Here is a 15,546-nt window from a genome sequence, read left to right on the forward strand (position 1 = left end):
TAAGCTCCTAGGCTTTATTATTTTTCGATCGGTATAAGTAGGTTATTTTAAGGTACTATAGCCTTATTATATTATAGTAAGAGGGTTATTTATTAAGTCGGGTCGATCTTCTTAGTCCGGGTTTATCGTTAGGTATAACTTCGTATCCTTTAAGCTTCTTATTTAATATTTTTATTATAATTCGTACCTTATCGTTCGGGGCTAATTATTCTTCTTTTTCGTCGTCGATTACCGAGGATATAGGCTCTAGGCCTCCTTTAACTTAGGGGTCGTTAGTAGTCGTCGATTCTTAGTTCTTATATTTAGTCGGTAGTAAACGTATAATCTATTCGTCTTCCTTCGGACTTTCTAGCTCTTAAAACCCGTTAATATTTTAAATGAATTTCCGTAGTTTATAGCCTAAAACTAGGTATAATAACGTAACTTTATCCGGTTCTTTAAGCTTATAACGATTATAACCTAGATCTTCGGCGATTAGGTACGGTTCCTTTTAGTAGTACTTTAGTTTTACGGCTATCGATTTATTTATATATCGTAACGTATCGTATAATAGTACGAGGTCGTCGGTTTTTAGGGGCTCTTTTCGTATTCGGTAAGCGTTTTTTTCGTCTTAATACCGGGTAGCTTCCTTATATTTAATCGCTAGAACCTTAGCTACGGTTAATATATCTTTTTAGCGTTTCTCGATTAGTCGTACGCGTATAGCTAAAAGCGATTCTCGGTCCGGGATATTCTTTTAGTTTATAATACGTTAAGTTAAGATAACGGTTTCTATCGGGATAATAGCCTTACGCTTATATATTAATTCGTATAGCGATATTTCGTATAAGTACGTCGAGGTTTTATTTACTTATATAATTACCTTTAATAGGTTCGTTTATTCCCGATCGCTATCGTTTATACCTTTTATAAGGCCTTTACGAATTACTTTATACCTAACCTCGACTATACCTTAGGATTACGGGAAATAAATAATACCGACTTTAACTTTAATACCGACTAACTTTATTACTTTACGGACCTCCTTTTTATTCTCGGAATTATTATTATACTTAATTACTAAGGGTACGCCGTATTATAGGAATATCTACTCCTAAAGGAACTTAGCGATCGTTTTAGAATCTATTTTTTTAATAACTCGGGCTTCGAGAAAACCGGATAATTCGTTTCGTACTTCGATTATTACGATAAATCCGTTATTTATTAATATATATTATACGTTTATTACCTAGTAAGTAAGAACGTTAACTAGCTCGTTATATAAGGCGGGATCGACTTTCCGGGTATTATTTTCTTTTTAGTATTTAGGATACGATTTAACCTTTCGAGCGACGTATTCGAATATGCCGCGCTAGTAATATAGTTTAACTATCCGATCGTAGGTCGAAGTACGTCCTTTATAGCCGAAATTTTCGTAGTAATCCTTAACTATAGCTTTACGTAGTTTCTCCTAGTCGATAACTCGTCGTATGCCCTTATACTTCTCGGGCTTCCTCCATAGGATATCCTCCGAAACGACGTATTTAAGCGCTTCCTTTTTAAACCGGGTTTACCGCTTTTAATACCCTATTAATCGGTTATTTCTTAATCGGCTAGGTAGTTAAAATCGCGTAAGAAACGTTACTATTTCTTACGACTTTATTAACTATTCTTCCGGCGGTTATAACGATAGGGCTTTATCGCTAGATTACTCGACGACGTTAAGTAATACGATTATATTCGCGTATATTATATTAAACTATATATTAATAAAGTTCTTTATATCGCCTTTTTATTAATCGTCGTCGTCGTCGCTTAGGCCGCTAGGTTTACGTAAGAAACCGTCCGTAGCGGAATATCTCTTACCGGGTATATATTAAATATCGAAGCTAAATATCTTAATATAGGTTATCTACCTAATAAGGATAGCGCCCGGGAGATTAAAGAATCCGTCGTTAAGCTAAACGATTAATACTTTAGCGTCGGTTTTAAGTACGAAGTAAATGTCGTAAAGGTAGTTTCGAAGCCGTCGTAAGGACTTAACGACTCCTAGATACTTTCGTTTAATAACGTCGTAATTTAATTCCGTCCGTTTCTAAATCCCTAACTCGTATTTTAAGGGTCTAAAGTTACCTTTATCGTTATCCTAACTTAATACGTAGCCCTAACCGTCTCTTAATACGTCGACTTTTATTCGAATTAATTATTCGATAATATAATTTAAAATAATTAATACCGGTACGTTAATAAAAGTAATCTTAAGCGAATCTATAGCATATTATTAATCGATACCCTAGATAAAGTATACTTCCTTACGTATTAATACTAGGAGGGATTTAGCGACTATAGCGTAATAATCGATCCATATTCTAAAGAAAACCGTAATACTAATAAAAAACCTTACTTCGTTTATATTCTTATATAACTTCTACTTTAAAATCTTAACTATCTTCGCTTCCGAAGGCTTCCTATCGTTTATACCGTATAAATATCCGACGATTACCGTACTACCTTTATATTAAGTAGACTTAACGGCGCTAATAATAATACCGGTTAATTTAAAGTTTAGGAAAACGGCGTCGATATTCTCTAAATACTCTAAAATAAAGCGTCGTATTCCCGGAAAAACCTTTTAATTATCGTATCTCGATACCGGTCCTTTAATACCGACGTCGTCGAAGAAAGGCTCGCATTTAATAGGGATTAAATCGTAAAGAATTTATATAACGGCTCGGAAAAAAGCGGTAATTAAGTTCGTCGCGCCTTATAATAGAGTCGTTATACGTAATAGGCTAATAGAAGTAGCGAACGTAGTTAAATTACGGTTCGTTTCCGCTAGCGTTATTTAATTATACCTAGAGAAAAAGTCGACGACTATAAGGATTAAATATATAACGAATTCTTAAGTAAAGAAGTCTTTATCTCGGGGTAGGAAGGCGTCGCGAATAATCTAGGCGTTAAGTTTTATCGTAGAGTTAATAAGTCGTAAACTACTATCTTTCTTTTCGATTACGAATTACGTATTTCGATAAGGGCCGTAACTCTCTTCTAGGATTCCGTTCTTTAGTCGTATACCTAAGACTTCGATTATTCGTTCCTTAAGGAGTACTAGGATAGGGATACCCTTAGCCTACCAGGCGTTATGTAATACCGTCCTAATCTTATAATCGGGGTAAACCTTAGGTCGGATTTTCCCGATTTTAGAGAAATCCTAGGCTAAGGCTATCTCTTTTCGGTATAGGATCTTAATAAGTACGTCTTTCTCCTAATCGGTTAATTCCGTATCTAATAAACCTATTTTAATGGCGTTAAGTCTTTCCGTTATTAATTTAATACCTCGGAGGTTACTAGCGAATCTTAGTATAATATTCTTATAAGGTTTATTACGCTATAATATATCTAGTGGCTCGTACTTCGACTTAATTTCCCTTATTACTTAATCCTTTTAATTAAGTATTTCTAGCGGTATCTAACCGTTTAACGGTACGTTATCTACAGGCTAAACTTTACGCGACTTAGGCTTATATATAATATTAATTAAAAACGTACGTTTAGCTTGGTAAGCTAATTTTAAAATAAAGGCTAGGTCTCGCTTATGTTATTTCGACTCCTACGTCGTATATCGAATTACCTTCGTAACGGCTTTACTAAAGACGTAGAGGAATTCTTCGTCGTTTAATCTAGCGATCGCTTTATTTCCTTTATTTAAACTAAGTTCGAGGGCCGACGAATCCTTAGCTTCGGAAATAAGTATTACCTTTATATCGTCGTTATAAAGGCGGGCATAATTAATTTTAGCTTAAAGGCTAGCGTCGGTCTCTAAGTACTCGGCTAGGAACGCGTTTTTAGGCTTATATACGCTATTAAAGCGGCCTAGGGTATTAATAGCATTTAGTTTTCCTAATCGCCGAGTATAAGGCTTAGTAACGTATCGCTTCTTAAGTTAATAACGAAAGGGATTATTATCCGGACCGAGCTAAAGTTAACGGTTCCTATAAAGGTACTTCCGTCGAATTCGAATTTCATACGGAACTAGAAAATAAAATTTATACTAAGTAATAAGAGGTAACTAACGAATCTATCTTTAACGACGTAAATCGGTAAGTAAAGGTAGTAATCGGTAAATTAAATAGGACCGTCGATTATTCCTATATATAGGATCTCTATAACGGATTTAAAACCTCGCTATATCGCTTTAATACCGGTTATAGGGAAACGCTACTTCTTTATATAGCTTTTTACGATTATATTAAACTACGCCTTTATATCGATTACCGTAGATACGAAAGCTTCGTTCCCGTTAGGTCTTACGTTAACTACTAGCTTAGGGAAAGGCCGGATATAGTTTTTAATATCCCTCGCGATAATAAAATTTACCGTTATTTTATTCGAAGGGTTAGTAAACGGGGCGGTAGTTTACGGTACGCTAGGTATTTTAACGCTTTTTTCTCGATCCTTTTATATTTATTCCTTTATAATCTTAATAACCTTAAGCTAACCTTCGTTAATCTTTATAGCGCGTATCGTAAGGTACTTAATTACTTGTTCCGAAAACCCGGGTATAAACTTAATTAAATCGTCTTACGAAACTTCGAAGCGTTTCCTATTATTTTTATTAATCTTATCTAATTAAAACTTTCTTAATAGCTCGTTAATAATCTTCGCCTTCCTAACTAAGTCGTTCGTATTCGAAGTAGTATTCTTACCGGCTTTAGTTAGTTTACGTCTAGGTTATAACGATAGGACTTCTATATCCTCTTAATCGGGTACTTTTCTTTCGATATATTCGCCGTTAGGACCTTTAGCTCGCTTAATTACGTTAACTTCGATTAGGTTCGTTTTAATGGTACCCTTATAATAATAAATACCTTTATCGTCGATAAGACCCTTAGTTTAATTATAACCTAAGATCCCCGTTTCGTATAATTCGTAGTTATATTTACGTTCGATTATTTAAATAACGTTAATCTTTAATATAGCTTTTAATATTTCTTCCTACTTTAGTACTACTTCCTCGTTCTTAGAATATCGTAGGTTAAGGGATATAAGCTTTAGCTTTTCGGCTAAGTAATAATATACTATCTTACGTACCTACTCTAGAGATTCCTTACTGAACAGGAGCAGCGTGGGCACGCTGTGATGGAGGCACGAAAAGGGCTACCCAACTGCCAACAACTGGCCCAGTGCCGATCAACCAAGATCACAGCTGTAAACAGCTGTAATCGGTTGATCGGCCAGCTGAAAACGGCAGCCAGGAAAGGGAGACTGGAAAGGCAAAGACGAGGAAGGCTAGAAAGGTATGGCAAGAAACGAGTGAATAGCTGTAGGTCGTGATATCTACAGGTCTAAGTCTGACTGATGAAAATATGAGTGCGCGACCCATATAAATACACATCGAAAAGGCTACGTGGCCTAGATCCACCGTACTACTACATTACTTTAGTATACGTAAAATAAAATATAGTAAGCGATCGGTTCTCCTTTACGCTTAGCTTAGGTAATAATCGATCCTAGGATTAGCGTTAACTCTAGCTTATCCGGGTTTCCGTTCTCGAGGTAATATAGTCGCTTATTACTCCTATAGTAGAACCGATTCTACGTTATATCTATTACTAGCGGGTAGCGGCTATAGTTATAAAGCCGATCGAGAGTATTATAAAACTAATATTCGAATTCCTTATAATTATTCGTTTAGGTTAATAAAATCTTATTACGTATGCCTCGGTAGTTTAGTATAATATTACGTCTAAAGCTTATTAAGGTTCTCCCGTTAATTTATAGGTTATAAAGACTTAGGTTTTAAACCGCGTTTACTAGGAACGGGTTTTCTTATTAATATTATTAATCGGCGCCGTACGTATCCTTAGGGCTATAAGAGCTACTTTTTTAACGGTAGTTTTACGAAGTTATCTTTATTTCTAAAGCGTTAAGTCGGTCGTAAAGGACCTATATATTAGCTTCCTAATTAGTACTTAAGTAGCCGTAAAAGGGTCTAGGCTACGAAGGAGGCGGTAGTAGAGGCATTTAAAGGCTAAGAGTCGTTAATCGTTAAACTATTTATATTATAAGCTTCTCGGGTTTCTCGAAAGTTACCGTCTTTTATTATCGTCGTTCCTCGGCTTAGGTCCTATCGGTAATTTATATTACTATACGACGTTCCGCCTACTTATAAAGCTAGGTATAAAGAATCCGGTAATCGATATTTCCGATCTTATTATAGTCGTAGTTTCCCGTCTTATAGAACTTTATAATTAAAAATATCCGGAGTTTATCGGTTAGGTATCCTACTTTCTAAGGAAGCTTTCCGTTATCGTTTACGAGCTTGGAAAGACGTTTATAATTTATAAGATACGTAAAGATCGCCTTAGGATCGTTAATTACGTTACTTCGTTTTAATTATACGAGTTTACGTTTAACGTTAACTTAATTTAGTTTATCGGTAATCCTAAAACGGTACTTTAGGGCTATAACGATAATTCTTTAGATCGTTTAATCCTTCGTAACGTCGTTAATACGCTTTTTAATGGTCTTAGTTATAATTTATTCGCCGATCTCCTTAATCTTATCGTCGTCGTTTATACGGTAGCGGTTAAATAATCGATCTACCCTTTTTAGTTATTAAGTTATATTATGTTTATTAAACTTAAGCCTAGGGTAATCGGTAGAGTTAGGGAATCTAATGGTTAGTATTACGATAATCGGGGTAGCTACCGGTATATTCTAATTACTAGAGGCCCTGTTATTATTATTCTAAAATAATGCTATAGGGATTAGCGGAATAAGTATAGAATCGCGGGTAAAGGGTAGTTAAATAGGAGTTTTATCGTCGTCCTCCTCTTCTTCGGGCGGATATAAAAGCGGAGAGTTAGTATCGACTCTTAAGGTTTTTATTAGTAATTTAGTCTTTATTACTTCGGGTTTTAACGGCGATTTATTCCGTTTCCTAGCTACGGATTCCGTTTAATTTATCGGTACGAGGTATAAAGTAAAAAGAAAGGTAATAAAGGTTTTATTATCTAATATAGGGGTAAAGGTATAATAGCTATTATTTATATCCTTATACTTTTTCTTTAGTATGGGTATATTATTATTTATTATATTATCCCGATCGATAGGGTCCGGATATTATACGAGCTTCTCTAATCGGCTAACGCCTAACTAGAATACGATACGTATTCCTTAGACTAATAATTTAATTATTATAAATAAGTCGACGATAATCCCTTCTATTAAGGTCTAGAACTTCTAACGTATAACCTTCGTTGAGGTAATACGTATAAAGGATAGATCCCGAATAAAGAATCGCGCTAGATACGATACCGGTTATAGCCATAGGCCGGTTTCGATTTAATAAAGGTTATTTAATAATATTAGCGGTATTACCGCTAGGCGCCGTTTTACGCCTGTATTAATATTTCTCGCTATATTAGCTATTAATTAGTAATATAGGGCTAACTTATATATAGATATACCTATTAGCTCGACTTTAGTTCCGTTTCCTTAATCCTTTATATCTACGTAGTCTTATTAATATTAATTCCTAGTTCTCTTTAAAACTATCGGTTACTAGTAGCTATTAATCTATTAATTTCTATTTATATTATTAATATAAATATCTATATTATATCGTATATTATATCGTCGAATCGCTACGCCTAGGTATCCTAAAATACCTCTAGTATAATAAGTTATTAATATCTATATATTTAATTTATATCGATTAATAAGTTTAGAAGGAAAAAGAAGCTATCGTAAGGTCGGTTAAGGTATAATTATTATTAGCCTTTATCCGCCCTTAATATTAATAAAGGAGCAGCGGGTCGTATAGGTTATCGTAATTTATACTAAGGCGTTCGTACGTTTAATTTATATAGTAAATAGATAATTATAAGGGGGCTATCCTAATCGCTATAAGCTTTATTTACTCGCACGAGATATACTTTATTATTAGCGGTTCGAGGAAGCGGTTAATATCGAAGGCTAAGTATTATCCCTAGTAGCGATAGTATTACGACGAAAGTTCTCCCGGGTTTTACGGGTTTCTCCGTATAGTAAATAAATAACCATACGAGGGATATCTCAATCGGTATAAACGCGGTTTAATCGTCGTATTATATCGTAATATCGATAGCTTAATAACGTTATAAGTATTAAGGGTTAGGTATTATCCTAGTAGTAATAATATCGTTATAAAAGTTCCCGGGCTTATACGTACCTCCCTATAATAAATAAATAACCATAAGGCGGGATACTTTATTTAACGTAAAACGCGGATTACCTCGCGGGTTAAATAACGGCGCCGATAGCGATCGGTATCCTTTAAATCTCAATAGCGTAATAAAAACTCCGTAGACTAAAGGTTAAGGGGTCGAAAAAGTTATAGGGTAATCGCTACTAAGGAAGAGTAAAGCGTACGCGATACTAAAAACCCGGATAGGTTTACTCGAAAATATATTCTATCGAAAACTATAGTACGTACGATAGTCTAAGATAGATAAAACTAATATCGCTATACTAATCGAAAGGTAAGGAATCTAATGTAGTTATCGTATCTTAGCTATGCCCCTTAGTCGTAAAGATATAATAATCGCTAGCCCGAAGGCATAAGAGGTAAGGAAAGAAAAGAGGTAAAACGCAAAAGTTACTTATTCGGCTATAGCGGTACGACGAAGTAACTTAAGCGCCTATAATTAAAATAGATATACTAATCGGAGAACGACGAATCTAATGGTAAAAACGAATCTTTAATTAAGGTAAAAATAATAAAGATAGCAATCTAGCTAGGTAATAAACTAAATAATAAGCATGGCATATCCCGTACTTACGGGAGCTATGGTTACTCTATATAGGTATAAGGCCTATCGTAACGTATTACGTAATGCATCAAGAGGGCATGTCTTACCGCACCACTATACTATATAGTAAATAAATAACTACGAAGGGACTGCTTTAATTGCTATAAGCTCTATTTATTCGTACGAGATATATTATACTATTAGTAATTCGGGGAGCGGTTAGTATCGAGGGCTAAGTATTATCCCTAGTAGCGGTAGTATTACGACGAAAGTTTCCTATGCTTACGGATGCCTTCCCATAAGTAGATAAAAGGTTATACAAGGTTTGCGTTAATCGCTATAAGCGTTATCTACTCGTTATATTAAATCGTAATATCGATAGCTTAATAACGTTATAAGTATTAAGGACTAAGTAGCGTTCTAACGGTAGTAGTATCGTAAAAGTTCCCGGGCTTATACGTATCTTTTTATAGTAAATAAATAACCATAAGGCGGATACTTTATTCGACGTAAAACGCGGACTACTTCGCGGGTTATATAGCGGCGCCGACGGCGATCGGTATCCTTTAAATCCTAATAGCGTAATAAAAACTCTTAAAACTAAAGGTTAAGGGATCGAAAAGTCATAGGGTAGTTATTATTAAGAAGGAGTAGAACGTACGCGATACTAGAAACCCGGATAGGTTTATTCGAAAGTATACTCTATCGAAGACTATAATACGTACAATAGTCTAAGATAAATAAAACTAATACCGCTATATTAATCGGGAGATAAGGAATCTAATGTAGTTATCGTATCTTAGTTATATCCCTTAGTCGTAGAAATGTAATAATCGCTAGCCCGAAGGTATAAGAGGTAAGGGGAGAAAAAGAGTAAAACGTAAAAGTTACTTATTCGGTTATAACGGTACGACGAAGTAACTTAAGCGCTTATAACTAAGATAAATATATTAATCGGAGAACGACGAATCTAATAATAAAAATAAATCTTTAATTAAGGTAAAAGTAGTAAAGATAATAATCTAGCTAGGTAGTAAATTAGATAATAAGCATAGCATAGCTCGTACTTACGGGAGCTATAGTTATTCTACATAGACATAAGGCCTATCGTAACGTGTTACGTAATGTATTAAGAAGGCATGTCTTACCGTACTACTATACTAGCTAAAAACGATAGTTAGGAAAAAACTAGAAGAGGAAGGCAATGTAATGGGCTATGCCCATTATAGGGCCCTAGCTAGTGCTAGGGCTTAGCACGTGACCAGCACCCACGGAGGATAAGGCCAGCTATTGCAAGTACGGCCCACACGGCGCACCTTTTTTCTTCCTTTTTCTCCTCGTCTAGCTTTAGTTCATCAACATACGGCTTTTACCCAGCGAACAGCTCTTAAAACCGTGACAGGCAACGAAGATAGCGAGAAAAGACATAGCAAGAAGGAGTAAATGCTATAGCTAGTGATAGCTATCGTAATGGCTATAGGTCTAAGTTTAACTAATGAAAATATAAGTACGAGACCTATATAAATATACATCTAAAAGGCTACGTAGCCTAGATCTACCATACTACTATATTACCCCTTTCCTATTCTTGTCTTTTCCTAGCTGCCGTTTTCAGCTAGCTGATTAACCGATTATAACTATTTATAGCTGTGATTCAATTTGATCGGTACTAGGCCGGCTGTTAGCAGTTGAGTTGCCCTTGTTTCGTGCCTCTATTACAGCGTGCCTACGCTGCTCTTGTTTAATAGAGACCCGAAAAAGTTAGGTCCACCTTCTAAAAAAGGTAATTAAAAAACAAATATAGGAAAATTTTTATATAAAGGGATTTTCAAAAAAAAAAAACAATAACCAAGTCTAACGTCTCTAAACTTAACTCAAAAGGTGGTTTCCATTAACCTTTATAGGTACGAAGAGGGTAATTACATGCTAAGCTCTGGTGCTAACCAGGGCTCTATTACTAGGCACAGCCTATTACAGATGTCTTTAGTTAGTATCGTTTTGCGCCAGGGTAATAACATCGGCCCAATCCTTAGGTCTGTACCGACCTCCCTTCACGTAATCATTTAGATATGTCTCGGCCTCATGCGCCCAAACTAAGAGTTGTTCTTCCGCGCCCCATTCTCCCATCGCCATCAGCCCAATTGGCAACTTCCCTTCGCCCTGTGTCGGCTCAGCATAGCCAACTGGGGCGGTTACCGCAGGGCAGCCCGTCGAATTTGCCAGCCAGATGTACATCATAGTCCGGATTGTCGTATTTCCGTCGCTGAATCCGTAGGCTTGGTCCCCTGGATGGATCGGCCACCCAGCATCAGGGCAAGTCGGGGTCAGGATCAGCAGGCCAGGATATTTTTTGAATAAGAATGCAAGATGCTCCATGATCAACTCGCGCAGCTGCCCGTACTTGATCAAATCAATTCCTGGTGTGGATGCGCCCATGGTCATGAGTAGTTGGTTGCAATAATTCAGATTCGATGCCCATCTTGACGCATCCGCCACACGGGATCGCTGATGGTCGAATCCTTCCGTAAGTGCCCAGGCGCTGTGTGCGTATTGGCCCTCTTGTATGTATGGTATCGTTATGTCCACCACATCATATCCTAACTGATTTGTAAAGTAGGATATAGCGTCACGGGTAGCGTTCAGCACCTCCGGAGAGGCTTGGTCAAACCAGTCCCGGTATATGCCGATTATTTTCTTCGCCGTCGGATTAGGCGGGATAGACAACGAAAATGAGCCTTGAACTGGGTCCGAATGGTTGGGTGCCGACACTAGAATCAGTCGAAGTTAATCACCGCCACTGTTAAGACCCGTTGCAATTTGCGCGACGGTTCATGAATAATAATTATTTGACGACCCACCCGAGGGATAGACGTGAAGCTCTTGGGAGGGGAAATATAAGAATAGACTCACTGATACGATAACCGATAGAGAGGTCGTTAGCGGTAGACCCCATAGGTCCAATGACACAGATTGAGGACTTCATGGTACATGTTCGATGGAGGGTCGGTTTTAAACCGTAAGCGCCACAGAAGGACGCAGGAACACGGACAGAACCGCCTGCGTCCGTTCCGATGGCAAGAGGGACAAGGCCGGCACTCAGGGCAGAACCTCCGCCAGACGATGAGCCGCCAGGGTAGTATGATGGGTTGTTCCAGTTTACCGGAGTCCCCCAGTGCGGGTTACATCCACTGACGTCTGATCCAAGCTCGTGCATTGCTAATTTCCCTATAACAATAGCACCTGCTGCTTCCAGTTGTGCGATCGGCCAAACTGTCTCCGTCGCGGGTTTGAATGAGGGGTCATGGGGGTCGAAAGGTTGTCCAAAATGACAAACGTATCCTTCGACATCTATGTCGTCCTTCACTCCTATAGGCACACCGTCAAGCACGCCCAAGTGTAGACCGGAGGCGTAACGCTCTGTCGACTTTCGGGCCGCCGCAACGACCAGGTCCTCTTTTGTAACTGCCCAGGCCGACTCATATTTTGCCCTAGGCGTCTGCCCTCTGGATATCAGAGGCAACAAGGCCTTGACGACTTGAAGGGGTGTTAACTCCCCAGATTTGAAACGCTCGTGGTAATCAGCTACCGAGCAGAAACGGCCGGGTAGGTCATCAGGCTGTCGTCGCATCAGGTCGGGGGTTACCTCGGCCTTGCCCTGAACGGTGCCATCCGGTATGAGCGGTTTGACCATGGGCTATTAATTCGGTCAATCACCATATCACTGATGGGGCCGGCCATTCGATGCGTACATCAAGTCTCCAGTTGTAACCGTTCAGGCTCGGGATGTTTTTAGCCTGGCCGAATTTTGCATTTTCCCAAGTCGCATTTGCAAAGAAAGAAGAATTCGTAACCCTACTCAAGATGTTAGCAACTGGTAACATGCGAAGGAAGAAAGAATGCTATTTACAGCTTCGCTGCGATGATTAGAGACCATCCTCGAAGTACCGGGTTTTTATTCCGGATAGGTGAGTACGGCGTGTTGGGACCCTCCCTAGGTAGCGGATAGCCTGCAAAGCGCTGCTCAGGATCCATCGTCAGTGTTCGAGATGGATCTTCCCCCAGTGATGTAGGTAAGGGGAGGGGGTATTTCGATGGAGGGAGGCTTGAGAGGTGGAAGACGGACGGGATAAAAGGGGATCACAGATAACTGGACATCATGCAATCTGTACAGTTACGTAATACTCCGGGGAGTATGAATGACACGTGGTGGCCACTGCTAGTCTTGGCTAAACCTAGTTGGGTACCCCAAAAAAAGTGGCCATTACTCAGCTTTTAAACACCGACGCTACCTTACGTTGTAGGAAGTCGTAAGTAGAGGGAAACGGTTGTAAATCTCCGGTGCCGATTGTTTCAATATCAGGCCAAAGCTTCCGAATATATAAGCGGAGTTTGGGCACTGCGGTACGGTTGAACAGTCTTGCGCTGCCGAAGCAAAAACCAGAAGTCATTGACGACTTTTTCGAAGTTGTCACATGACCGACATGACTTCATTAAAGAGATTAGTACTTCTCGCTAGCCTTCTTCTATCTGCCCAAAACCGAGGCGTAGTCTTCCCGCCTTAGTAGAAACCCCACATTGAAGACTCCCAAAATTCAGGACTCTGCCTGAAGTAACAGCATGGTGGTGCATATTCGGCGGCGACTTTTCTTGCAACTTACGTATTACTTACACCAGCTGATAGAATCCAAGATAAGATACACCAACCTAGCCCTCTGCTCCACTGAAGTAATGCCACAGTTACTCGTGCGGACCTGCTTACTCCTCCAGGACGACGTAGGTATATTCGTGAATACCCTAGCCAGAGTCTACGCCACCGAGGTCCCAACTAGTAAATAGAGTGATTTCGTGAAGGCCATCAATTTGCTAGATCACCTATTCATTTTCTATAGGCCGTGGTCGGTCGGGAGCATATGCGGGGAGACTGGGGGGCAGTAGTTATCTTCGGAGTGCGTCTGTGATGACCAGCCAAAAGTACCGGATAATAAAAGCCACCTTCTCTTACCGGCCACCTACGGACATCGTGGTCTTTCTTTACTGGCTAACCTCATGTATAATTCCTCCTTCATCGCCACCCAAGGATCAGTATTGCCGGGTGGAATTCTGGCAGTAGGTTCCGTTGCTGGATAACCCATGGATGGTCAGGCCCAAGAGGGGTGTTAGCGGTGTGGAATGGAAGCGCGTCGTCTTCTTCGCTGCGCCTGGTTTCTGGTTGCCTTTGGTAGTAATCGTATATCTCCTTCAGTATGACGCTGTCCAAGCCCGATGTGAGAATCAATTGTACGTCTTCACTCCAGGGGAAAACAGGTGACATCTCCTGAGAGCGAGCCCAGGTCTTGTAATCTTCGATCTTCTTCTGGTCTTCGTCGCTGTATAGATCGAGGATGGTCCCTTTGCCTTTGTCCTGTTCGGTCAAGCCAGGTCTAAACTTAGGCCAGTACGCTGTCTCGATTTGGGCGATCAGAAGATAGACCATCTTCACGCGAACAAAACGTTGTCTCTCGACGAGGTCTCTGATGAAGACCCGAATTTCGCCCTCCAAGTCTCCCACATTGATTGCAACTCTTTCGGCGGCCGAAAAAAAGGGGTCTGGATTTGACAAAGGGTACGGGTAGCCGCTGTGGAGCTCCAGGATATCCCGAGAGCCAATGAACCAAGTCGTGGTGTGAATATCGTCAGTGGTTTGAAATCCACGCACGATTGAGTGACTCAACACAACCTCTCGAGATTCTCGAGACACATGGGCGAGTACCGGGGGAAGCAGACGCCAATTCTCCCACGGGACGTTCTGCGCGAAGAGCTGGATACGACCCTTGGGCAGAGCGTGGATCCAAATCAGACGTCTGATCTCTGTAGGTAGTCGCGGAAATAGTAGGAAGCGCTGGTCGCTAGCCATCAAGTTAGGCCTTTGGGTGACGCAACGGTTCGTCGTCCCGGTCGAGGGGCGCGGTGTTCAGGCTGATAGATAGATAGGCGCTTCGACGGAAGGCTTTAAAGAGTCATTCGGGTTCTTATTGGCGCTGCTGTCGTGCCCTTCAATGCCCAAACATGACCTACAGGACGCGCGGCGTTCGGTGTCGGTATGCGGCTTTGACAACAGCGAGGTGGCGACCAGAGACGCCGCCGACAGATGTGGGTGATTGATAGCGGATCGAGGGCAAGAGAACGTGTGGGCCGTTGGAAAGGCATCTGGTGCGATGGTCGGCTCTTGTGATATAATATAGAAAGGGGAACGGGGAGGGCGTCGGGTTGTCGCGATTGTGCAACAACGGTTTCCAATGCCAAAATGCATCGCCAAAACCCGGACCGCAGGAGATTTGTGGATCCAGTAAAACGGACTCTAGTTGACGCGATAAATCGGGTTCATCGCACCATCACTCTCCTAGTGGTGGTTTTCTCCATACCAGATGCCGCAATCGCCTACAGGATTTGGCGATATGACGGGCATGTTGTCGCCATCCAGGTAATCCAATATGGGAGATCCTGCGAATCATCTTCATCTTTCCCATCAGCGATAGCGTCAAGAACCGCTGCCATCAGGATGATCTCGTAATCAATCTGCCCAGTAATAATAGCATCTCCTCCAAGCTCCTCTAGCGGCAGGTATTTCCGCCTTCGGGGTCGTCGTCCTCGTTTGTCGCGTTACTCCAAATGTGAAGTGTGAGCATCTGAATTTTCCTGCAGCATTCTTGTCAGTTTCCCAAGATTTCTTCTCCAACAAAGTCTCCCTAACCTGAATATCACGCCGTCACATTTCCACCTGAGAACGGCCTGC

General features: G+C 40.2%; 2 protein-coding genes across 2 annotated transcripts; both read right to left on the reverse strand.

Annotated features, from left to right (window-relative positions):
* Window positions 1-10,757: 10,757 nt before the first annotated feature.
* Window positions 10,758-12,806, reverse strand: GGS23DRAFT_606867 (amidase signature enzyme; the record flags this gene model as incomplete). Its single annotated transcript, XM_051519961.1, has 4 exons — window positions 10,758-11,542; window positions 11,685-12,468; window positions 12,524-12,626; window positions 12,682-12,806. 4 exons carry the CDS (start codon window positions 12,804-12,806, stop codon window positions 10,758-10,760), a joined length of 1,797 nt encoding a protein of 598 aa, XP_051369030.1.
* An 835-nt stretch (window positions 12,807-13,641) lies between these two features.
* Window positions 13,642-14,862, reverse strand: GGS23DRAFT_231973 (uncharacterized protein). Its single transcript, XM_051512065.1, has one exon. The coding sequence runs from the start codon at window positions 14,665-14,667 to the stop codon at window positions 13,837-13,839; it is 831 nt and encodes a 276-aa protein (XP_051369031.1). The 5' UTR covers window positions 14,668-14,862; the 3' UTR covers window positions 13,642-13,836.
* Between the last annotated feature and the right edge of the window lie 684 nt (window positions 14,863-15,546).

The sequence above is a fragment of the Durotheca rogersii genome (assembly GCF_024521655.1).
Source record: "Durotheca rogersii strain YMJ 92031201 chromosome Unknown GGS23scaffold_24, whole genome shotgun sequence".
Classification (NCBI taxonomy): domain Eukaryota; kingdom Fungi; phylum Ascomycota; class Sordariomycetes; order Xylariales; family Xylariaceae; genus Durotheca; species Durotheca rogersii.

Excerpts from the sequence above, each read along its gene's own strand:
- GGS23DRAFT_231973 (XM_051512065.1), bottom strand. The coding sequence starts at position 14,667 with ATGGCTAGCGACCAGCGCTTCCTACTATTTCCGCGACTACCTACAGAG.